Source organism: Lytechinus pictus, chromosome 9 (assembly GCF_037042905.1).
Source record: "Lytechinus pictus isolate F3 Inbred chromosome 9, Lp3.0, whole genome shotgun sequence".
Classification (NCBI taxonomy): Eukaryota; Metazoa; Echinodermata; class Echinoidea; order Temnopleuroida; family Toxopneustidae; genus Lytechinus; species Lytechinus pictus.
Genome location: NC_087253.1, coordinates 12,910,336 through 12,935,073, shown reverse-complemented (window position 1 = coordinate 12,935,073; position 24,738 = coordinate 12,910,336). Strand labels below are relative to the sequence as shown.

At 37.5% G+C, this 24,738-nt stretch overlaps 1 protein-coding gene across 1 annotated transcript; it reads left to right on the top strand.

Annotated features, from left to right (window-relative positions):
* The first annotated feature begins 9,357 nt into the window (after window positions 1–9,357).
* Window positions 9,358–23,693, top strand: LOC129268262 (uncharacterized). The gene is made up of 3 exons (XM_064104316.1): window positions 9,358–9,466; window positions 17,861–18,092; window positions 18,633–23,693. The coding sequence occupies exons 2-3, from the start codon at window positions 17,930–17,932 to the stop codon at window positions 20,876–20,878; spliced, it is 2,409 nt and encodes an 802-aa protein (XP_063960386.1). The 5' UTR covers window positions 9,358–9,466; window positions 17,861–17,929; the 3' UTR covers window positions 20,879–23,693.
* Window positions 23,694–24,738: the final 1,045 nt, after the last annotated feature.

Sequence of the window (24,738 nt, the reverse complement as noted above, 5' to 3'; positions counted from 1 at the left end):
AGTATGTTTAATTTCCACTTTATCTATTTATTACTTTTTATTTATTGATTGATTTATTTATATTCAAGCAATACACTTCTGACATTAGCAACAATAGCAACAATCTGCGCAACGCTGGCACAGATCCAGAGGCCAACTTTTAGATGGTGTGAATTTATTCGAAAACTTTGACAAGAAAAGAAAGAACATCAGTAAAAAAAATGAAGGATATTTCGTCAGCTGAAAAGCTTGACAAGCAAAAAAAGGAAAGGTCATTCCTCTGTTTTACGGGGAGGGGGGAAATGAAGGCACCTGCACCTTCTGCCACCCCCTAGACCCGCACCTGGTGGGTGTTTCATAAAGCTGTTTGTAAAGTTACGCGCAACCTTACGCACGACTGGAACATGTTCTTAGCTCATAAATCAATTATACAGGGATATCATTAAGCACAAGAAAGGATCACCAGTCGTGCGTAAAGTCATTCGTATCTTACGAACAGCTTTAAGAAACTTCCACCAGGTAATGATTAGTCTACAAAATACAATAACAGAAGCGAAAGAAAACACACACACACACACACAAGAAGAACAGAACACCAGCTAATGCTAAATGAAAGTGGTTACACTTCGTAATTCCGAAGGTTCGTAATTCCAAAGGTTCTTTATTCCGAAGGTTCGTAATTCCGAAACACGCAAATTGCCTATACCTCGATGTTCGTTAATCCGAAAACGTAAAAGGGTTTGTTAATCCGAACATTTGTGGCGTTATTCCGAAGGTTCGATAATCCGAAAACGAAATAAGGTTCGATGTTCCGAAGGATCGTTAATCCGAAAATGAAATAAGGTTCGTTGTTCCGAAGGTTCATTAATGCGAAAACGAAATAAGGTTCGTTGTTCCGAAGGTTCGTTAGTCCGAAAACGAAATAAGGTTAGTTAATCATTTAGTTTTCGGACTAACGAACCTTTGGAATTACGAACCTCATTTCGTTTTCGGATTAACGAACCTTCGGAATTACGAACCTCACTTCGTTTTCGGACTAACGAACCTTCGGAATTACGAACCTTCGGAAACACGAACCTTCGGAATAACGAACCTTCGGAATATCGGAACCTTCGGAATAACGAAGCTTCGGAATTACGAATGTATGCGAATGAAAGTTCATCTAACTATAAAGATGAACTGGGCCCCGTCTTACATAGAGTTGCGATTGATCCGATCGACCACAGCTATAAAGGAGATTGTGCAAGTTTCCTGTAGAAAAATGGTATGGATGGATTTCCATACAGTTGAGATTGATTGGATCAATCGTAACTCTTTGTGAGACAGGGCCCTGGTTCTACAAATGTAGATCAAGTGGATATTAGACACAATTGGATGGGAATGTGGCAAAATGGTAAATTGTCTAATTGGCAGTTAGACCAACTGGATGTAAGCGAACTAGGATTAGACCCTGTAAGATGAAATGATGTTAAAAATATACGAAGCGGGTGTCAATCAATTGGCGATTTACTCTGGTATGCGAGTATGCAAGCTTTGAACCATGAACCTGCTTGTCTCAAGTCCATGTTTCGACAAGCCTAAATCGTCACTATACTTGCGAGTTCAACCTAAAAGTTGATAAATACCGGTAGATCCCCACTATTCTTTCTCAAAGCGTGCTAAATATGTACCTGTATGTTAATATACTGTACATGTACATGTATGTAGCATTTATTAATATAGGCCTACCTTTTAAATGTACATTAGGCTTACATTATAAATGTATGCACTAATGTTTCCATTTAACACTGTCACTATGCTAATTGCTATTATAGTCCTGCCACTTTCATTGTAAAGTGAGAGCAAATCCAGGGGTTTGCATTCAGTTTCAATTTCACCGTCATGCCTACTTCATTCTATGGATAGGTTGCATATTAATTACCAATATTATCATGTAGTACTACTTGTAGTCCAATTGTCAAAGGTTCATGTACTTGTATAGTGTAGATCTGTATGCATAAAAAAGTACATGTATAATAAAAGACGATAATGATTATCAGTCATAAATTCCACATGTAGTTTACAATCATCACCAAACCCTTCCCCCAAAGAGAAATACATGTAGATTCCAAATCAGTGACCACTCATATGCCTATTACTCTAGTGATGGCAGTTGAATATTAATTATCCTGTCATTCTTTCGCTTATAATGATACAATTCCCACATGATGTATGTTACATGTCCCACCCTCAAATTGTGAATTTTGTAAAGCAACTTCTGTGTGATAAGAAATTGAGGGTTGTTTCGTCCATCCCCCTCCCCCCCCCAAAAAAAATCTATCACTTTGCGTCTAGTTATCTATACGCGGAGGTCTTCCCATATCACACCAGTCCTTAAGTCCCTTCATTGGCTTCCTGTTCAACATCGTATCACCTATAAAATTTTTCTGATAGCATATCGTGCGCTGACCTTCTCTTCACCAGAATACATCTCATCTCTTCTTGATTTTCGCAAACCTGGTCGCTCTGGTCTTCGCTCTTCTAAGGCTTCTTCTCTCGATCTCTCTATTCCCAAAACCAGACGGTCATGGGGAGATCGTGCATTTGCATCAGCAGCTCCCCATCTATGGAACAATCTTCCAACTAAACTAAAAGACTGTAGATCAGTAGAACATTTCAAGGCCAGTTTGAAAACTTATCTAATGGCCAAATTGTAAGTTGTACCAGTAGTGAGTTAAGTTTATTGTAAGGGCCTTGAGCACCCCTAATAGGGTGGATATGTTTTGCGCATTATAAATGTCTTATTATTATTATTATTATCATGAAATCATGAGATCAGTTCAAATTGTTGATGTAAACACAGTTAATTTCTCCTAAAAAACAAGAGAAGGGGTTACTGTTCCAATTCCACATGTCATGCATTAAAAGAAACCCGATATATCTGGATCACAAGTCAAACTTTATGATGATGTGGGAAAACTGGAAATGTGCCATGAAATACTTCAGACGCAGCTCAAATACGAGAATGAGAGATCAAATTTTTGAAACACAATAGGTAAGGGGAAATCACCCTCCTTGCTCATCTGCATTTATGTGTAGAAATATTGTTCTATTGACCTGACCTCACTAGTGATTTTTTTAATTTTTAGGCTAGCCTACAGTAGTTTATTTCTGAATAGAGTACATGGTAGATATGAGGCCTATTTGTTATTATGTTATAAACATATAAGCAAGAAGTTTTAAGCTACTATAAAATGCATTCAAAATAATTGGCTGATGGTAAACTTGTTATAGATATTGTGCATTTGTGATAGAGTCTTTTTGAAGCATGCAGAACCATGGTCTATGAAAAGGGTATATTAATATGGTCTACAAGTCTTTTAAGATACCTGTAGTCTAATTCCACTATTAAAAGCCATTTTGCCTACAACCAATTTGGCTTAATTGCCATTTGGTCTCCATGAAACATGGTCCAATATTACCCTTATACATTTCTATAATTTCCATTCAGTGTAATGCGCAGTTGGTCTAACTGCCTTTTAATTCTACTTACTATTTTTTTAACCAAACAAATATTCAGTAAAAAACAACAACAAATTATTCATCTGACCATACAAAGTGAATATTAGCTGAAATGGGTATTTACTGTGTAGCCTAACTGGACAGTAGACAAAATGATAAATGGGCTATTAAAATTAGCAATTGATAAAGACGAAATGACTCGTAGACAACTAGTGGTAGACAAACTAGGACTAGATCATGTGGGATCATGAGACCAAATGGATAGTAGACAAAGTGGGAGGAGACCAAGTGGCAGTTTTCGAGTACCATTTGCTCATCTCTACCCTAATGGCTGTTTCATAAAGCTGTTCGTAAGAATTAAGAGCGACTTTAAGAACGACTGGTGAACCTTTCTTTGGCTATAATCACTAATGAACATTTAATGGTGAATATCATTTACCACAAGAAAGGATCACCAGTCGTTCTTTAAATTGTTTTCTAGATACTCCAAATGACAAAAGTTCAGCTCAGAAGCCGCCCAGCCCCGCTCGCAAGACCCCCGTTATGAGACATCTCAGCTCCCCAGCCCTGCCAAAATTTCAAGAGCGAGCACTGCATGCGAGAGATGCACGTACATGTACGGCTTCGCAATTCCCTACATGTACATATAACTAGTAGCCGCTCCAAGCATGGCTAACGCATGCACAACGCTAGGGTGCAACGTACCTGCAGTGCCGCGATCCGGTTCGTAAACCCCGTTTTTCACACACCGCAGTATACATTTAGTTCCCAAGGCCCCGTATTCTACGCTTTTAGTCAGTTCCTTAGACCCTCATTTCAGAGTTTCGTGAGGCACACCCCCATCAAAAAATAATTTGAGTGCCCCCTCCTCCCCGGGACTGGAATGGGTGATCCCTGTACAAAACCTATAGGAATCACAGAATTCAGTAGTCAACAGGTAAAGATAGGTTTGCTATTTGTAAAGGGTGTTACATTATTGGTGGCAGCGGTGGGATGATAATTTGATCACTGAGAGCCTGCATACATATTTGGTGCTCCTTGGTGGGTCTGCAGGCACAGACCCGGATTGAAACTTTAATGGAGTGGGTCTCCACGCAAAGACTATTCAGTGAGAGGGCCTTCAGTACACAAGGCATTATAAGGCTGCACATTCAGACCCTGAACTCAAGTGAAGGGTTGCACAGCAGACTAGCTCCTTGGCTACAACCCATGTCTATTCAGGAGGAAGTTCATCGGTTCACTCAAGAAATGTCATCTTGAGGCTCAGACCATATGTCACTACTTACTTGATTCCTGCGCTGCTTGAGAGTGTGTTTATACTCAATTCTTGGAATTAAGAATAAGTGTTATGATTCTGAAACATGTTTTGATTCAAAACGTGTTTGCTTCCTTCCTTATATTTGGATAAAAAACATTGCACTAGAGCACTGATGATGAATGCTCAATAGGTGCACTTGAAATCATTCTTTCTCTTGTCTTAGATGGAAATGTGATTTGAGGGAAGCATCAATGCAACATGATATGTAGGTTTTATGGGATTACAGGCAATGTTTGTTCTCGATAGCTTGTTTTGTGTATTTTTGTTTTATTCTGCCTTCCAAGAAAATACATAGAAATCGTTACAAAGTATATGTCTATTTAATATATGAAATAAATAGTAACAGCATCTGAAAGTACCTGAAGTAAACAGGATATAAAATGTACAATTCTAATTATCATTATTACATGAAAATATACTATTGATGAGTACCTCACATTGTGGCATTCTTAAACTTGCCTGATGACAAACTGCAAAAATGCTGGATTTAATTTCACATCTGGTATCCATTGAAACGCCAGATATGTGTTCTAGGAAGTATTTGTTCGATACTTGCCTTGTAACAAACTGCAAAAATGCTGGATTTAATTTCATATCCTCATCTAGGAATCATACTAGTTTTGTTGTTGACACTAAATAGTGATGTTTAAAGGACAAGTCCACCCCAACAAAAAGTTGATTTGAATAAAAAGAGAAAAATCTCACAAGCATAACACTGAAAATTTTATCACAATCGGATATAAAATAAGAAAGTTATGACATTTTTAAATTTCGCTTAATTTCACAAAATAGTTATATACACATCCCGGTCAGTATGCAAATTAGGGAACTGATGACATCACTCAATCACTATTTCTTTTGTATTTTATTATGTGAAATATGAAATATTCTAAATTTCTCCTCATTGTCCTGTGAAACAAAGTTGTATTTCTTCCTGAACATGTGGAATAACCATTGTTTAAAATTTTATGCTTCAGTCAAGTTGGTCCTTACTGTCAAATCTGTAAAAATTGAAATATTGTATAATTAAAACCAAAAAAAACAAAAGAAATAGTGAGTAAGGGACATCATCGATTCTCTCTTTTGCATGTGACTATTTGTTGTGCATATAGCTATTTTGTGAAAAATAAGCAAAACTTTAAAATGTCATAACTTTCTTATTTTACATCCGATTTTGATGAAATTTTCAGTGTTATGCTTGTCTGATTTTTCTCTATTGATTTAAATCAACATTTTTCCGAGGTAGACTTGTCCTTTAAACCCCTAGCTGACCAGTGGATTTTTAGCCCAAAGCTAAATTGGTGTTGTCGCAACACTAGTGGTGTGTTCCTGTAGATACATATAGTGTTATTAAACACCGATGTTTACTGAAGTGCAAGACTGGTGTCTACAGAAGCCTTGCATCGATACCGCCACAAGCAGTGTTTTGGATTGAAATTACAATTTCAGCATGTTAATTTGATTTTGACCTCCAAAAATGGGGTATGGACGTACCGATTCTATTCCTGTAATTAAATAGGGGCACGTATGTTTAACAGATACTCCATCCAGGAACTCAAGTAAGATCTCAATTTTCTCCTCTTAATCTGCTCTTGCTGACGTGCGTAGTGTGTTGGGTAACAGAGACCATTTCATAAAGCATCTTGTCAGCGATATTTTACTGACAACCTTGCCATCAGCCAATCAGATTCAAGGATTTCAGTAGCTTACAACAGCTATCAGTGAAAGTAACTTGTAAATTGCTTCATGGAATGCCCCCCTCTTCATGGAAATATTGCAGAGATAGGATGCATTTCATCCAAGACAGAATTATTCTATTTTTGCGATCGCCAGCACAATCGTCAGGCTATTTAGAGAGAACTGTTAATCCTTCTTAAGGGTGACGAGACGTAAAGCCTGTCGCCACTGTTTCTTCGTTTTCCGGCAGTTATCAGGAAGGCATTCGATACTTGATATGAAGCACACTTGGAACATGAAATCATCCAATACCGTCTTTAGTCTGCAGGCACAGGCCTTGATTGAAAGTTTGAAACTTTGATCAACAAGTGAGTTTTCACACAAGACTAGCACATATTGAATCTTTCTGTTGTAATTTCAGGGCAAGAGGGTCTTCATTACTCAAGTCATTGTAGGCTTCACGTTCAGAACACATAATAACTTGAGTAAAGGGTTTGCACAGAAGACTACAGTAATAATAATAATAATAGGCATTTATATAGCGCCATCTATCTAGAAATATTCTATTCTGAGGCACACAAGAAAAGAAAGAATGAGAAAGTTTGGATGAGTGTCAAAGTGCCAAAGTGCCAAAAACTAATACTGTAGTAGTTTATGACCGATTAACTGTATGAATTGTAGATAGTAGACACTGTTCCAACTACCTTCCTAAAACTAGTTTACTGGAAATAAGTTGAGTGGAAACTAGTTTAACGTGTCATGAGAAGGGTTGAAGCGATCTCCAAACCGGTTCAAAAAACCACCTTGCGATGAAGTTTTCAAGATCGCTTTGCCTTGTTAAACTGGTTTTAGCGTAAGTGAGGACACAACTGTTCTTCGGGAAGCGATCTTCGCACAATTTTGAGCGCGCTACTCCACACGACAGGTGTAGAATGCCTAAACTGCGGTTTCGAATTTCGCATGAAACTTGTCACCCCACTGAGAGTGTTTCAATAGCAACAAGATCACTTTACGTGAAGTGATTTTGAAAAGTACTTTTGTGTGATCAAATGGGAACGCTAGCAGAGCGATCTTTCAAACTGCTTTCCTGAACCGGTTTCCAGTAAACTAGTTTTAGGAAGCGTAATGAGAACAGTGTCATAATGTGTATCTCCATTACACTACTACTTTGTGAACATGAATGATACATGTAATGATCTCCTTATTGATCTTTCCTTCTTCTTGCATTTCTGTCATTACATGTATTTTGACTGTTTAGCTTTCCAACAGTTTCAAAATGTGCCGGGAACTTTCATAGGTTTTTAACTTATGATCCTTTTTTTTTCAGTTAAATCATAAAACTAAATTCCTTCCTTATGAAAAAAAGTTTCTTATAAGTTTTCTTTTGCAGTGAAAAATTCAACCCACAAAATAATTTTTTTCCCCTATGAAGAAAGGTTATTGGAAGTTTCATCTGTATCTTATCATGGCATACAATGTGAAATTTCATTTCATGTTTATTATCATTAAACTCATTTTGGAAAATGCTGTTTGAAGTCCATTTGGATCACCTTTTATTCTTCAACTTGGCAAAACACCACAATAGTATTTTTATTCTATTGATACAGTTTTCCTTTGAAGGTCAAGTCCACCCCAGGAAAATGTTGATTTGAATAAATAGAGAAAAATAAAACAAGCATAGTGCTGAATATTTCATCAAAATTGGATATGAAATAAGAAAGTTATGGCATTTTAAAGATTAGCTTATTTTTCACAAAACATTGATATGCACAACTCAGTTACATGCAAATGAGTCAGTCGGTGATGTCCATCACTCACTATTTCTTTGTTTTTTATTGTTTGAATTATACAATATTTCATTTTTTACAGATTTGACAATATTTACGGACCAACTTGACTGAACTATACATGTATAATATTAAACAACGCTAATTTCACATGTTCAGGGAGGAATCAATCGTTGTTTCACTTGACAATGAGGAGAAAATTAGAATATTTCATACATGTATGTCATATAATAAAATACAAAAGAAATAGTGAGTGGATGACATCATCAGTCCCCTCATTTGCATATCAACCAGGATGTGCATATAACTGTTTCGTGAAAATAAGCGAAACTTTTAAATGTCATAACTTTCTTATTTTACATGTACATCCGATTTTGATGAAATTTTTGGTGTTGGATTTTCTCTTTTTATTCAAATCAACTTTTTCTTGGGATGGACTTGTCCTTTAAGCAGGGAATAGAACTGTAGAAGATTAGTTGAGAATCGTGAATTTGCCACTAAAAATATTCAAGAATATTTGGAAAGTCAGTATTCTTCATAGGGCAGAAACCACAGAGCGATGGCGCTTGCATTAACATCATATTGACTTGATAATAAAAAATGATAATAACCTCTCAAATAAAAGAAATAGCCCCCTTAATTCAGCAGTCGCCCCAATGTGAGAAAAAAAATTGTTCCCTCAATAAAAATTATTTCCTACTCTAATTTGGATTTGGATTGTCGGTGTGATTTTACAGTGGCATTTTTGAGCCATACCACAAAGTTTGGTCACTTCATCATAAGCACTTAATTCTTCACAGATTTGCTATTTGAGATTGACTTCATATCTGTCACTTCCCGATTGCCCCCTTTAAGCCTGTATTTGAGGCCGATACATGTGCACTGAAAAAAGCAACTGTCAAGGCTTCCTTGAAAACGTGCCAAAAATTCCATGTGTCATTTGCGTTCGCCGATCTCCAAAAGTTTTCTCAGTTCTGCTCCAGGAATCACTTTGTGTATTGCTTGTTGTACGAGGCAATGACAAGCAAACAATCTGTTGTATGACAGACAAATGAGAGCCTTGGCAGAGTGTATTGTTGTCAGAAACACTTGTGGATACCATGAGATATAACCAAGGAGCTTGGATCTACCTGGATTTAATATTAGCCTCCGGGAAGTTGTTGCCAAATGTTTCACCTATTTGGGGATCAATTGCGGCATTGCTGTATGTATATCATGTTCTGACGATGCAACTATTTACATGTATGTACTGGGATGTGTGTACATGAGAGTGTTGATATTAATTGAATTAATTAATCAAATTACAATTTACTTGGCAACTTGAAAATGAGTTTCTAAGCTATATGTGCATGCACATGAATGCAGGAGTGGTTTGGTTTATAAAAAGTATTACTTACTGTAGTTGAACACTTACTTGCCTTTATACAAAGAATGATTAATTTGACTGACAAGTGTAAAACTGGATTGTTTTGACTAAGTAGTGGAATACAAGGATCAGTTTGACAAAGTATGGAGTACAAGGATTAGTTTGACTAAGTACTGGAATACAAGGATTAGTTTGACTATTAGTGGAATATAAGGATCAGTTTGCTAGTGGAATATAAATGCCCACGGATTGGCTTGACTAACTTGTGGAATACAAAGATTGGTTTGACCATGACAACTTAGACTATCTGCTGGAAATGTGGAATAAAAAACTATTTGAAAAACAAAGATTGAATGCAAGGATTGGTTTGACTAACTTGTGGATTACATGGATTGGTTTGACTAACAATCATTTAACATGGAGAATACAATTATAATTTACTTTTTACTAACTAGTGAAATACAAGGATTAGTTTCACTAACTAGTGTAGTGGAGGGATTGGTTTGAGTAAACAGTGGAATACATACGGTACAAAGTTAATTTTTACTACTTAGTGGAATATATGGATCATCTTGACTAATGTAGGTAATACAAAGATTGGTTTAACAAATGGAATACATACAGTAATACAAGGATTTGTTTGATTAACTAGTTGAATACAATGATTGCGATGCGTTTGACGATAAATAATAGTTGAATAGATGGATTGATTTTACTAGTGAAACACAAGGATTTGATTCTTCTGATAGTTTTTGCATACTGTTTGTAAACTTGATAATTTCAGAGTTTCCTCCTGGAAGGTGTTTCATAAAGCTGTTTGTAAGTTAGGAGCGACTTTAAGAATGACTGGTGATCCTTTCTTATGGTGAATGATTTTTACCATTTAATGTTCATTGGTGATTACTTTATAGCGCAGAAGAAAGGTTCACCAGTCGTTCTTAAAGTCGCTCGTAACTTTCTTTATGAAACGGCCCCCAGGGGGCCGTTTCATAAAGCTGTTCGTAAGATAAGAGCGACTTTAAGAACGACTGGTGAACCTTTCTTACGTGCTAAACCATCGCCAATGAATAAACCATTTACCACAAGAAAGGATCACCAGTCGTTCTTAAAGTTGCTCTTAACTTACGAACAGCTTTATGAAACACCCACCTGGACTGTTTTCGATGGGCTGCAGGATTTGCATTGTCATATTGTGACCAGTGAGTCAATCTGGGTGCAGTTTAGAAAAAAGTATGACTTCAGTGATCTAGTTTAAAAAAAATCAAAGTACTGGGTAGTATTTACACTGTAGTACATTAGACTATGTCGCATAGTCATCCAGGATAACGCATAATTCAATAAATATCAATTTTCTGTTGGTGCTTCATAAAGGCATAACTTACATACACATTGCAAATCCAAGTTAATTCTGACTTTACGAGACAGCACTGGGTATAAATGTATTTGAACATTAGATCATTTCAATGATAGCATGAATTTGATTTAATACATGTAGCTAGGAGTCATGCTGTTCTTTGGCCGTGAATGTATTTCACCTACATTTAGGGTGAACTGCAGAACTGCCCTGTCATCATCTTGTGCCTGTATATTGCATTCATGTTTGTTTGTTTTTAGGTATAGTAGACTACTTACACTGTAATAGTAGTACATTTATATGGACCAACCCTTTGGAACAAATTACCCCTACATATCAGACAGGCATCCACTTATTCAACTTTCAAATCCTTACTCAAAACCCATCTTTTCCGAAACTCATAACTAGGTGTAGTATAGGTATTTATTTTATAGGTAATAATTGTAAGTTTAAATATTAAGTAATTCTGTAATTCACAAGTCTATTTTCTTTGTTTGTAGCATGTTTACTTTGTAACCTTTATTGTAAAGCGCGTAGAGAAACTTACAGTTTATTATGCGCTATATAAGAAAAGTATTATTATTATTATATGCATTATTTCGTATTTCTCTATAATTGTTGGCTGAACTTTTCACAACAAGGATTGAATTCTGCTTCAAGGAAGTTTTCAAAGTTTTTATTGGCAATGTGTCCTCATTTCCATTCACAGGTTTTTGGTATGAGAGCATTGATCTGTTTTTGATAGTTTTGTTGTACAATAGAATATTGTGATTTGTTATTGGAGAGTTCTGCATACGTTGTATACAACAAAGTGCATTGTAGGATTACATTGTACGATGAGTGGAATTCAAGAATTTGTACACATACAGTAGCCAGGGCCTACAAAATGGAACTTTGTTGTCGCATTCGCTTCTGTATGTTCCGTGGAATGACAGAATTTTGTTTTAGAATTCATCAATTATCCCGTTCTCAGCATCTATGGCTATTTATATCTGAAAATATGGAACCTTTGCCAAAAGTGGGATACAGAGAGAATTAAATTAGTTTCAGAGAAGGTTATGTGCCAGGTTTGGTCAAAGGTCTTTTAGGTTTGTTCGGATCACAGTTAATGGCTTACTGGATAAAGATTAATACCAGAGGCATAACATGAGAGTGCAATGAATGATTAACGTGTACAGGAATGTCAAAACCACCATCGTCAGTATTACTCAGGGGTGTGAGAGTTCAGATTTTTAGCTGATTTCAGATTTTTTTGTTTTGATTTTCAGCTCAATTTCAGCTTATTTTGGGCCTTCCTCTGTACAAAAAGTATGGGAGCTCTTTCTATTTCAGACTTTTTCAACACTCTTCAGCTTTTTCAGATCTTTTTATTTGTGACCACTCACACCCCTGATTTCCCTTCACATATCATTGCTCTCATACAGTGTGTACATATGTATCTCACCCAACCACAAAAGAGTGTTGTTTTTATATCAGTGTGTAAGGGAGGTTCTTGTAATATATTCCCTGAAAGAAGCACCCATTAGATATGACATATTTTGTGCTTTCATACCTTCCTCAAGTACAAAAAGGTGTTGTTTTACTAAATACCAGTGTGGTAAGGTAGGAAAGTACTCCCTAAAACAAGCACCTACAAGGTACATTGTACATGTAGTACTTACTTTCCAAACTCATGAACTTTTGCAGGGATTTCCCCAGTGTCTCAGGGTTATTATTGTGAAAACAACTTGCAAGAACTTTTTGAGGATGCATATAGTTTGTTATTGGAAATCAAGCATCATAGCAGGCTCTTAAAGGGGTAGTTCAGCCTGATTAAAAGATTGTTGTAAAAATATCAGAAAAAAAATGATTGAAAATATTTGTGAAGGTTGGAAAAAAATCCATTAATAAGATTTTAAAAGTTAATAGATTTTTTTTTATTTGGGACGTCAGCTACTGTATGAGCAGCGGCCCCGTATTTTATTGTTTCAAATGAACTCAGAAATTATAGAAATCCTCCAAAAATATTTTCCCAATTGATCAGCCACTGAGCAGCGCTAAATAAACAGTTCTATCCTAATTTATTGAACGCCAAATAGAGTAGCAGCAACTCCCATCTTTAAACATCTTTTGGACTGACACATCTGGGATTTGAACTCCCGATTGTGAGGCGTACCCTCTACCAACTGAGCCAACACACTGGTGGATTGCAGCATTTTCTAATTTCAATTGTCTGTATTATACAGTGCGTCCCAGAATAAACGAAACCGAGATTTAGGGATGATTTATCATAACTTAATCATAAATACAAGAGACAAATGACCTACCAATGTAAAGCTTAGAATCTCCTCTTTCATGTGATATTACTTACATGTAGATTATTCCTCATTCACGCATGAGTGAGCAAAAACAATTTGAAGAAAGGATACCAAAAACTTATTTGGCGGGGGGTGTCTGAATTTCAAAAAGAAAATCACATGCCTAAAAAGTTCAATATCTGCTCTTTTATTTGATACCTTAATCACAGAAAATGGTCAAGAAGTAAAAAGTTATGTTCCCACGAAACAATTTCCATAATTTCATTAAATAAACGTGCTTTCATCGGTTTCCCACAGAAGCTATCGCACGGTTAACAAAAGACTTAATGCATGGCTGATCGTCAACAAAACGGAATGTCGAGTGAGTTTGAACGCTAGCCTGTAAAACCTCTTCATTTTATGAAATTATTGAAATTCAAGCCTATTTTCAAATAACCAGAACTTTGTTATTTCTTGCGCATTTTCTGTAATTGAGGTATCAAATTAAAGAACAGATATTGAACTTTTTAGAAAAGTGGTTTTCTTTTTGAAACCCAGATACAGCCCGCCAAATGACTTTTTGGTATCCCCTCTTCAAATTGTTTTTGCTCACTCATGCGTACATGAGACATAATCTAAGTTATTTCAGATGAAAGAGGAGATTCTAAGCTTTACAATGGTAGGTCATTTGTCTATTGTATTTGAGATTAAGTTATGATAAATCGTCGCTAAATCTCGGTTTCGTTTTTTCTGGGACGCACTGTATAGTATAAAGTTAGGTCTTGTGCTAGATTTCTCCCAGACCCACTTGTTGATTCTATTGCTAGTTATGGTCTATGACTGCTGACTATTTTCATTTTACATGAATTCACTTTAAATGTGACCATAATCACTGAACATGGGAAATAATAATACTCAATAGGGATACATACATTTAGGCCTGTATTGCTACAATCTGCCATGTATATTATGACAATACTACATGTATATCATTGCTGACCAGTATTGAGCATTTCAAGATTGAATACAGCAATTAAGAGGAACAGTAGTATGTATGATGAGGAAAATAAAGGGTGCTTATTAGGTTTTGATACCATTTGTTTCCGATAGGTTGCAAATACTATGTTAAAGTGATTGGTTAATGTAGGTTTGACTTTAAAAAAATCTGAGCTAGAAGGTCACACTTGTCACCTGTGTCTGTGATATGTTACAAAAATGAAGCCCAGAACAAATTGCATTCGAAAATAATTATTTAGTGCTTCAAAAATTGAAATATAAAGTGACCGAAAACACCATCTTAATTTCATCCCATAAACTTAGTACTATTTAGGCATCTATAAGACGCCTTTTTACAAAATCGGGGTTTGCCTTGTTGTTTTAGCTTTTCATTCTCAATAATGGTTGTTTTCAGGGTTTATTAGTTCTAATACATGCACTTGTACACATGTTTCATCTTGGTTTGAGAATTTTTTAAATCGGCTGCTCAAAACGTTAAACAATACCTTTAAGTGAGTGAAACATAAATTCTGTAATTTGCAATTTTCTGTCATGTATGTGGGTAGATCTTATACCAGATTATGTTCATAGATATTTCATGAAAATTATGTACGATGAACAATGAAATAGTGTGTATGTGATTCTAAAGGACACAAGTTCCACACTCTGAAAAATTATGAAGGTCTTAAGTCTCCTTCCACCCGGTGGAACTCTTGTTGGAATATTCCCCAGGAAGTGGAGAAGGTGCTTACAAATTGTATGCGGGCATGCCAGGATCCGACGACCAGAGTAATAACATATCTGTATAAAAGCACTAGGGACGTCGTTCCGATGAGTTATAAAGCGCTATGTAAAAGCGGAATTTATTATTTATTATCATACTGAATTTATAACTATTAACTTCAGCCAGATACAGATGTTTGTAGCACTTAAGGTACAATTCCAATCAAATTATACCAGTGATTGAGGGATTTATTTAGGGCGATACATATGGTATTTTTCATTCAAGCCTTTACTGGACATCGTACATTGTTGCTGCATGGATTCTCCGTGGTTGCTGGAAAGGTGGATTTTAACTGAAAAAAAATAGTTTTTGTCAGGAACCACTGAGCTTCCAAATCCAAAGATTATTTCCTGGTGGCGAGGACAGTATTTAAAACAGCAAGGTCATTCACACTAAAGAGTTTTGTCTATACAAACATTTTATTTCATAAATTTTAAGGTCTTCACAATTTAAATATTCAACTTGTCTATGATTATGAAACGAGTCAATAGAGGTCTACTGTACATGTACTTGAAGGCTATTAATAGTGGGCTATCCCTGTGAATGTATTTTTTTTACTTGTAAGCCTGACTATAAATTCTGATCGGATTAAACCTTCAGACTTCAATCAAGGTAGTTTCCTCATTGCATTGCTTCAATGCACTCATACACCAGTCTGCAGGCACAGACCCGTTGGTTTTGCAATTCTCATACTGCATAATGCAGAGTCTGAAGCAGTTGAGACTAGATTCACTATGTACTGTAGCTGTCACACAGACGAAGACAGAGCCTTTGGTGTTTAGTCTTTACTCTAGACCTGGTGTTGGTTAAAGTGCCAAATATGAGTCTGTGCTTACAGACTACCCAGTCACAATAAGCATTTAAGTGTTTTGAATCTCCAGACACTTCAACTTAGCAGTAGAAAAGTGGAATCGTGAAAGGTTTAACAATGTACATTTCACGCTTCATTTGTCTGTTGTGGGAACTTTCATACGGTAGATGTTTTAGGAGACACTGTACTTTCTCATTCTATTTCAATACGGTATATTCTGTCTGTTCCGTAGTTTTGAAGTTCTCAGGTTCTTCCTGTTCCAACAGGTCTACGTTTGTTTACAGTCGTTATTCAGATAAAGTCTTTCAACAAACATTATGCATTCAGTCCTCTGAACATTCCTATTATATCAGTATGTGAAGTGTATTTTAAGTGTGTATGGATTGTCTTTAATACGTTTGTTTGTTTCAAATATCAATCAGAGGAGTGTTACCTGAAGTGCCTTGACAGTGATTTGACAGTGATTTTGCCAAAAGGTTTTGCCTTTAGCCAATCAGATGCAAGAATTTCAGTGGCTTATAACAGTTTTCAGTGAAAATGCGACATAATGCTGCATGAACATTCCAAGGATCCCTAAACTAGGATGTACATGTTGACTTACAGTAATTAATACCAAATCCGCATTCATTATTATGGAAAGATGTAAACATGTTTATTCCTTGATTTTCTCAGAGCCTTCTTTCATGTGGGAATCCTGCAAGCGGCATTTCATTACCAATTCTAGCATTTTATCATAGAGAAAACAATGGGAAATGAATGAAAGCTGACATGAAAATATTGCCTTTAGGGATTCCTGCTTAAGGCTCGGTCCCAGTGCACTTGAGGATGCAAAGAGGATGTAAAAATAAAGGAAATCTTGCCATCTATTGGAAAACGCTATGCATGGGTTTTGTACTCATTGCATATGTTTTTCATACGCTCTATCCATCGAGCATCCGTTCCCTGTGATTTTCGCCAATTTTGTCTATTTCTGGAGCTCGGATGAAAACGGATGGAGCCACCCCAACAATTTTGCTTGTCCGTCCGTCCCTTATGAATATGTAAACGTTTTGTCTCCATCGGGCCACTGGAACCAGGCCTTTAAAGGGGAAGTTCCACCTGAAGAAAAGTTTGTTGTAAAAATAATAAAAAATATTGGTGAAGGTGTGAGGAAAATCCATTGAAGATTAAGGAAGTTATTAAAATATTAATTTTGGATTTTTGACGTCATGAACGAGCAGCTGCCCCATATGTTATGTAATATAGAATGCATAAATATTATTTTTTTGATGGTTCGTGTTGACTTACTTTTGTTTACTTTTGTAGGAACGGGTGTACAATGGTATGTCTATTGATGTAGTAAATGTACATTAAAAACCATTTTCATTGATTTTTTTACCATTCGATATAGGAAAACTGCTTGCATACATGTGACATCACAAATCAAATAATTAAAATTCTGATAACTTTTTAATTCTTTGATGGATTTTTCTCAACCTTCGGCAATATTTTTAAATATTTTTTTCTGCTATTTTTACAATAAATTTTTAGTGAGGGTGAACTTCCCCTTTAAAGATGTAGCACAGACTTTTTACAAGGTACCTAAACCCATTGGCCCGTATTCTGAAGTCAGGTTTAAGTTAAACTCGGGTTTAAAGTTGTGGTTTAAGTATGGGAAGCCAAAAGTATCAAATTTGTTATTAAGTTGTATGTTTCTTATGTTTACTATGCTCTTTCCTGATTCATCGATGGTGAAGCCAATAATCTTTTTATACTTCCTAGACAATTATGAATGATTTGAGAGCCAAATGAGCTGAAGTATGATATCTCTACTGTTAGTGATTTATGTAACAATTGGCTCGCCATACTTAAACCGCAACTTTAAACCTGAGTTTAAGTTAAACCCGACTTCAGAATACGGGCCATTGACTTTGCATAGGGACCACTCTGTTTCATTTCGCAACGGGTTAAACCTACTTAGAGAATCCATTATTTTCTAATCTTTGTTTCTTTCCCCCTTTTCATGCTTCAGGTGGTACTGCACTAGTAGCCATTCATTCAGCATGATACCGTCTTCTATTGTCTGAGGTCTACCTGACATATGGTCATTGCGATGACTTCACCACAGCCCATAGCCAATCACAGGCCTCCGCTGCTCCCTGCCAAACCGGAGGCCCGCCCCCGGCGGCCCCTGCATCTCAACCTTGAGGAAGGCCAGTTAAGAAAAAGGATTCATCTGTTTGAAGAATTGACCAATTCAAAAGGTATTAATATGCTCGAGGCCAGGGGTTAGAGGGGTTATAATATGCTGAGATTTCAAACATATCGCTTCGTAGTGCACCTAAATTGGATCCACTTGGAATAGGCCCGAGTTCCATTGGTATCAGGCAGGACTAAAGACTTTATGTTGATTTGACAAATGAAAACAGAACTGCAATATTAACTCTTTGTGCGCTGGGCCATGAACCCCTCTGTGCTGAATTCTTTTCAGGGAGGGAAACAATGCATTGTTTGCTTGAGCGTGAAATGCGAAGTTCGCACGGCACCAAGTGTGCATACGTGCGAAGTACGCATGGAAAGGGTTAATGATCATAATCAGAAGCGATTGTTGCAGATATTACCTTCATGGCACATTACTTAGTGGGTTGTGTGTTGGGTTCGGGGGGGGGGGGGAGAGTGACTAAAGTCTTGTCAGCAGACTGATTTAAAGCCTGACAGTTAGAAATTACGGACTGGTTATTGATTCCTTGTATAACACCTCAATATTATCAAGTTCTTTTGTTTACTGTTATATTGCACCACAGATGAAGGGAAGGGTGAAGACACCAACCTTCGGTGCAGGCAACCAAGGGTCATCAGCCCTGACCAGAAGCGCTGGACGCAACTGGACTTCACCAATGACGAGACGGGCAATCGGAAGGAAGTGTCACGACAGAAGCATAGTCAGCATAGCATGCATCCAGGTCACAAACGAAGCCCACTGTCTCCTCCTCCTCCACCCAAGCCCCTTCCATCACCAAGGAGAAAAGTGGAGATCAGAGTGCCACTATCGAAACCATTGGTCAACGGGAAGCCAGTGGTGCAAACAAAGCGGGACAGGCCTCTCACAGGAGATACTAGAGCGGTGAGGGACGAGAATGTCAGGAACTCTGTGTTGGCAATTGTCAGCACGTTTGAGAATGGCAAGTCCTCAATGGCTGTCGAACGGAAGTCAAAGATGTTGACTGTTCCAGAGGGCAGTAGGATACGCACAAGCAGTGAGTCCACAGCACCTAATGGCACCATGTCCCTGTCAAGGAGTGGAGCTGACAGCCTAACGCCTCCTGCTCCTCTACAGAAGAATAGAATGTCTCGCAGTATGGACAGCCTGGTGCTAGAATTTGAGTCAGTTGCATTTAATCTTAGTCAGAGCAACACAAGACATAAAAGCGATGGTAGTTCATCACCTGATTCTGTTCCCCGTACCCCTAGTCCCATATTCCATAAACCACATCCTGTTCCCCACAACGGAGACCACGATCCCCATAGACCAAATCCTTTACTCCCTAAGCCAGATCCTGTTCCTCATAAACCAGATTCGGTACTCCATAAACCAGATCTTCCTACTCACAGACCAGATTCTGAACTCCATAAACCACAACCTGCTCCTCATCGACCAGATTCTGCACTCAATAAACCAGATCTTTCTACTCACAGACCAGATTCTGAACTCCATAAACCACACCCTGCTCCTCGTTGCCTAAATTCTGTACTTCCTAAACCGGACTCTGTACTCCATAAACCACATCCTGTTCCTCATAGTCCAGATCGTGTACTCCATAAACCAGATCCAGTTCCCCATAGACAAGACCCAGTTTCTCATAGACCAGATCCTGTACTCCATAAAATGGATCCTGCTCCTCATAGACCAGATCCTGTTCCCAACAAACAAGACCCCGTCCTTCTTGAACCAGATCCTACACCTGTTAAAACCGATCCTGTAACTGATAAAAGAGATTCCATTACGTGTGATGCAAACCATGGTCCCCAAAAACCAGGAAGAACTTTCGAACAGGACATATACAACCAGAGTAAGCTTGAGCAGAGTAATGGTCAGGTGCAAATCATTGTGAATGGTGAGGATGAGGAAGGTCAGAACGTGTCCAGAACCAGATTGGCCAAGCCAAAGCGAACTTACTATCAGGATGCGTACGATAAGAGCAAAGCGTTGCGATTGAAACATTGCTTGTCAAATGGTGACGTCTTGAGGGAGCTGAAAACTGGTCAACCAGTGCCAAGAACAAGAAGTGCAAGGAGAGCCGATGGGTCTCCAGAATACTATCAGGTCAACCCTGAGAACTGCAGTAGAAATTGCAATCACAATGTCGAAACAGAAGATAATAACTCTCTGAATGGGTATCATCAATATGAGCAGGTGTCTGAGGTCTATCCCAAACCTGGGAAAAAGGTTGTTGATTCTCTAGTTATTGACAACAATAATCAGTTGTCATTCTTGAATATTCTTAAGTCACCTGTGAGTCGGAGACCTAGGCTGGCATCTCCGATGCCTAACCAGGCAAAAGTCCACCCCACCTCGCGACCCCCTCCACTACCCCAAACTCCACCCCAATTACCAAACCATCCCCCACAAAGGCATCAGCCACCTAACCTCAAACTGATATCTCCGGAAACTGTCGCTAAGGAGAGATCCAAGCTTTTATCACCGCCCACATCGCCGATTGAAGACTTGGGATGCGTTTCACCAGAAACGCAGCGGCGGATGACCGATAGTGCCTTGATACCGAACCTCTCACCAAGGACCCATCGGAGAAACGTGGAAGAAACACAGAGGACTAATTTATCCCCCATTATGGGAGAATACGCTGAGCCTATCCTCATCAAGAGGTCATTGAGTGATGAGAGTTTAGCCACTCTGCGGAGACCATCCCCAATTGTTGATAACCAAGGGTATTCTGTTCCAGGGAGTCATTTGTGGGAATCTCCAAAGTTCCACACCATGAAGCCTAAGGTAAGTCCAATACTTAAACTGCAGTCTAAATCTGTGGTTTAACTCAAGGTAGACAAGTGTGTCACAAATATTAACATAAATGGAATATTATCATGTTCACTTGCCAATCTGAATATAAAATCAGATATGGCAATTGGAAGAAAGGACCTAATTAGAGTTGTGGAGCGTTGTGGCCCAGTGGATATGTCTTCTGACTTTGAAACAGAGGGTCGTGGGTTCGAATCCCAGCCATGGCGTAATTTCCTTCAGCAAGAAATTTATCCACATTGTGCTGCACTCAACCCAGGTGAGGTGAATGGGTACCCGGCAGGATTAATTCCTTGAATGCATGAGCGCTGAAAGGCAGCTCGAGCTAAAGCCGGGGTAATAATAATAATAACAACGCGCCTCAGAATAGAATAATTCTAGATAGATGGCGCTATATAAATGCCTATTATCATTATTATTATTATTAAGAGTTTAGTGAGAAGGGCTGGGTTAATATAGTTACTTGAAAAATAAATATTGATTATTTTATCTTTAGATTTTGAACACTTTTCTTTTTCAAACAATTGGTTGAGCAATTTTCTACACAACATGATTGTTCTTTTTTTATATGAACTGTATAAAATTTCTCAATTATATTATTATTGTCAATTGAATGGCTTAAAAAGATAAGATCACCATCGATATTGTGATACCTATAAAAATGTTGTAGCTGCATTTGACTGTAATATTCAGCAGAAATCTTTTCTTTTCTTGTCCTCCTACTTTGGCATTCAAAGTAACGAGGATCTGGAAAGTTAATGTGAATTACTGCATGCATTTTGAGCAAGCAATACAAAAAAGCAATTAACTAACGTTTAAGAATGGCTTTGTTTTTAGCATGTATAGATAGCATGCTGATTACTGCAAGCATTTATAAAACTGATAGCTATTAACATGATTCATTAACATCTGCTTTGCAACAAAAGCATGCTCTTCAAATATCAGGGACTGTCTCATGAAGCAAATACTCTTGTGATTTCACAGACTTCCTGGTTCTCAGCCAATCAGATGCAAGGATTTCAGTAGCTTATAACAGTGTTTGTTTTATGAAATGCTCCCTAGCATTAGACTGCTTTCACACATACTCATTAATCTACATTGAAAACCCATCGTCATGATCACAATTATGAAACGAATTCTGTTTCTTTCATTCTAGATAATGTACATATGTACATCTACATGTATGGTGGCCTTAGTTAAGGCTTAATTTTGTACATTTCCCCTTTTGCAATTACATGTATTCATTTATTTGTCATGTCTTTTCATTATGCTATAGTGTTTGCTATAGCACTATTCATTTGTATTTCTTGCAACATCGTTTAAAGCAAATTATTGCAGCTGTGTGTGAAGTCCATACTGTACATGTGAGCAAGGTTTCGAACAAACGGGAGGAAATGGACTGTTTTTGTAATAGGTAAACGGAAGTTTGTCTTGTACATTGTAGAGTGTAAATTGACTTTACTATTGCATTATTATCTAAACTAACATCACCTGTAAAAGTCCACAGGTTTCCTTTTGTCAATTTGTTTTGTTTTTAGTTTAATGTGGAAGTACTTGTCTATTCTTTCTTTTGAATTCTTAATGTAAGAAATGCATGTATACAAACATGTTTTGTTTTTTTGTGTTAAGCTTGTTGTCCACATACGTGTACATGTAAATGTTGCTATTATTTCATATCAGGGAGAAATGAAACAAAATTGTAAATTTGTAATCAGGTCATCAGGTCAAAGTATATCATTTTCCCATAAAGGCTCAACAGATTTTTTAATTGATGTATTATAGGACACACTTTTTAGTGCTAATAAGCCATTGTCTTGACCATTTATTTGTTTGGTTATTGGATCGTGTCTCTTTGTCCACAGATCATCATTTCTTCATTCTGAGGACCTGTTCTGCCTTTTCACATCACTTGTGCATTTTCATTCATACCATGCACAGTCCCGTTGGCAGTGGGCAGTGTCCAAAATCTAACTTTGTACATCATTCATTTTAGTTTAGTTTTAATGATATCCATATTTTACACATTGAACACATGTCCATTGTCATATTCATCTACGTGTACATGAATTGCACTATGAATTTATACATTTTTTTTTAAATGGTTCACCAGTGAATAGTTATTCTTTGTCCAATGTTCTTCAGTTAAAATTTATGAAGCCATCTTGTCAAGCATCTTGATACCAATTTTTTTTATCACTATAATCTTAGTTAAGGCTGATAGAACTGCTCTATTTTATATTAAAAGTACATTGAAAAGGAGTGACAATTATCTTTCTCTGGGCCTGGAAAGAAAGAAAGACATGGGGTTCTTAACTACATTGTAGCTGCAGCATTGTGAAGTGGTCCTTTGCAAGCTGCAATGAGAAATAGTATTTTTCACTTGTCAAGTTTAATTCTAGTATCTACATACTGTCACACTCTGTGGGACACACATGATATGCAATGTAGTACATGAATTTTTCTACTAAAAGGAGACTACATGTAGTTTTTCTGCATATGTTACAGTCTATGAGACCTTGGCATTTAAAGCCATGTTGTCAGAAGGATAAGAGCAAAAAGGATGTTACCGCAAGACCTGTTATAAGTCTGTAACGTCCTTTTAGCCATCTACAGTCGCTATCAATGTGAAAAGGGGGAGACATTCTAATCTCATTTCTATGCTGTTCTATGAGTAGGAGTCAAGAAGATTAGCAGTTATGACTGACTGGTTTAGATATTTTTTTTCACTTGTTCAGAAGCTAGACAGGTTTTTGAAAAAGAGTGTTTAAATCTCAGTAAAGTGCATTGGCCTTGATTGGCATACAGTGGATAAATGTGCAGTAAGTTGGTTAATCTGAAGTTAATGTAGTAATTTTTGTAAAATGTTGTCCTTTAAGTATGAACATCATTTCTGGAAATAGAGAGAAGAGAGCTCTATGAGTACGATTCCTTGACATCTGTTCGGGTGACAGTTGCTCCAATGGCAAATTTGAATATTCAAGAAGGTGCACAGTTTTCTTGAGGGCAGGATTGATCTGTGTTTGCCCTTTAAATTGGCAGCAATTGTTAATTTCCTATTCATTTTCATTATCAGTCACAATTTACAATGTTATAGCAAGGAAGGGATGGGGGGGGGGGGTGGGTGGTGGCAATATAATACAGAATGGGCAATAGGTTAGAAGAAAACAGTTTGTTATATCAGACAAGATGGAGGAGGGGGGAAGCGGAGCAAGCTTCCACATAAATGATTGTGGGATTGGGAGGGAAGGGGGGGGGGGCAATAGGGTGATAGTTCAGGAGGAACTGTTTGTTATCAAACAAGATGACGGAGGGAGGGGGTGGAACAAGCTTCAACATATGGTTGTCAGAATTGAAGGGAAAGGGGAGCAATAGAATGTCGAGTGGGCAAAAGTTCAGACGAAAACAGTTTTTGTATCAGACAAGATGAAGGAGGCAGGGGTAGAGCAAGCTTTCACACAAAGGATTGTGGAATGGGGGAGGAGGGGGGGGGGTAGTAGAATGTGCAATAGTTAAGAAGAAATAGCTTGTTATGGAACAAGATGTAGGGGGTGGAGCAATCTTTTATATAAAGGATTGTGAACTGGGAAGGGTAAGGGTGGGTAGGGGGATATGGAATGCAAAGTGGGCAAAAGTTCAGAAACCGTTATCAGACAAGATGGAGAAGGGAGGGGTGGAGCAAGCTTTCACAGAAAGGATTGTGGAACTGGAAGGGGCAGGGTGTGGATGGGAGAGGATATGAGTGTAGAAGGAGCAAAAGTTTGAAACAGAAATATATTTGTTAGCAGCAGGTGGACAAGAGAGGGAGTGGAGGCTAGTATGCTGACACAGACCCTGACTCTCACCTTGTAATCGGAGGGTCATGTGTTCAAATCCCA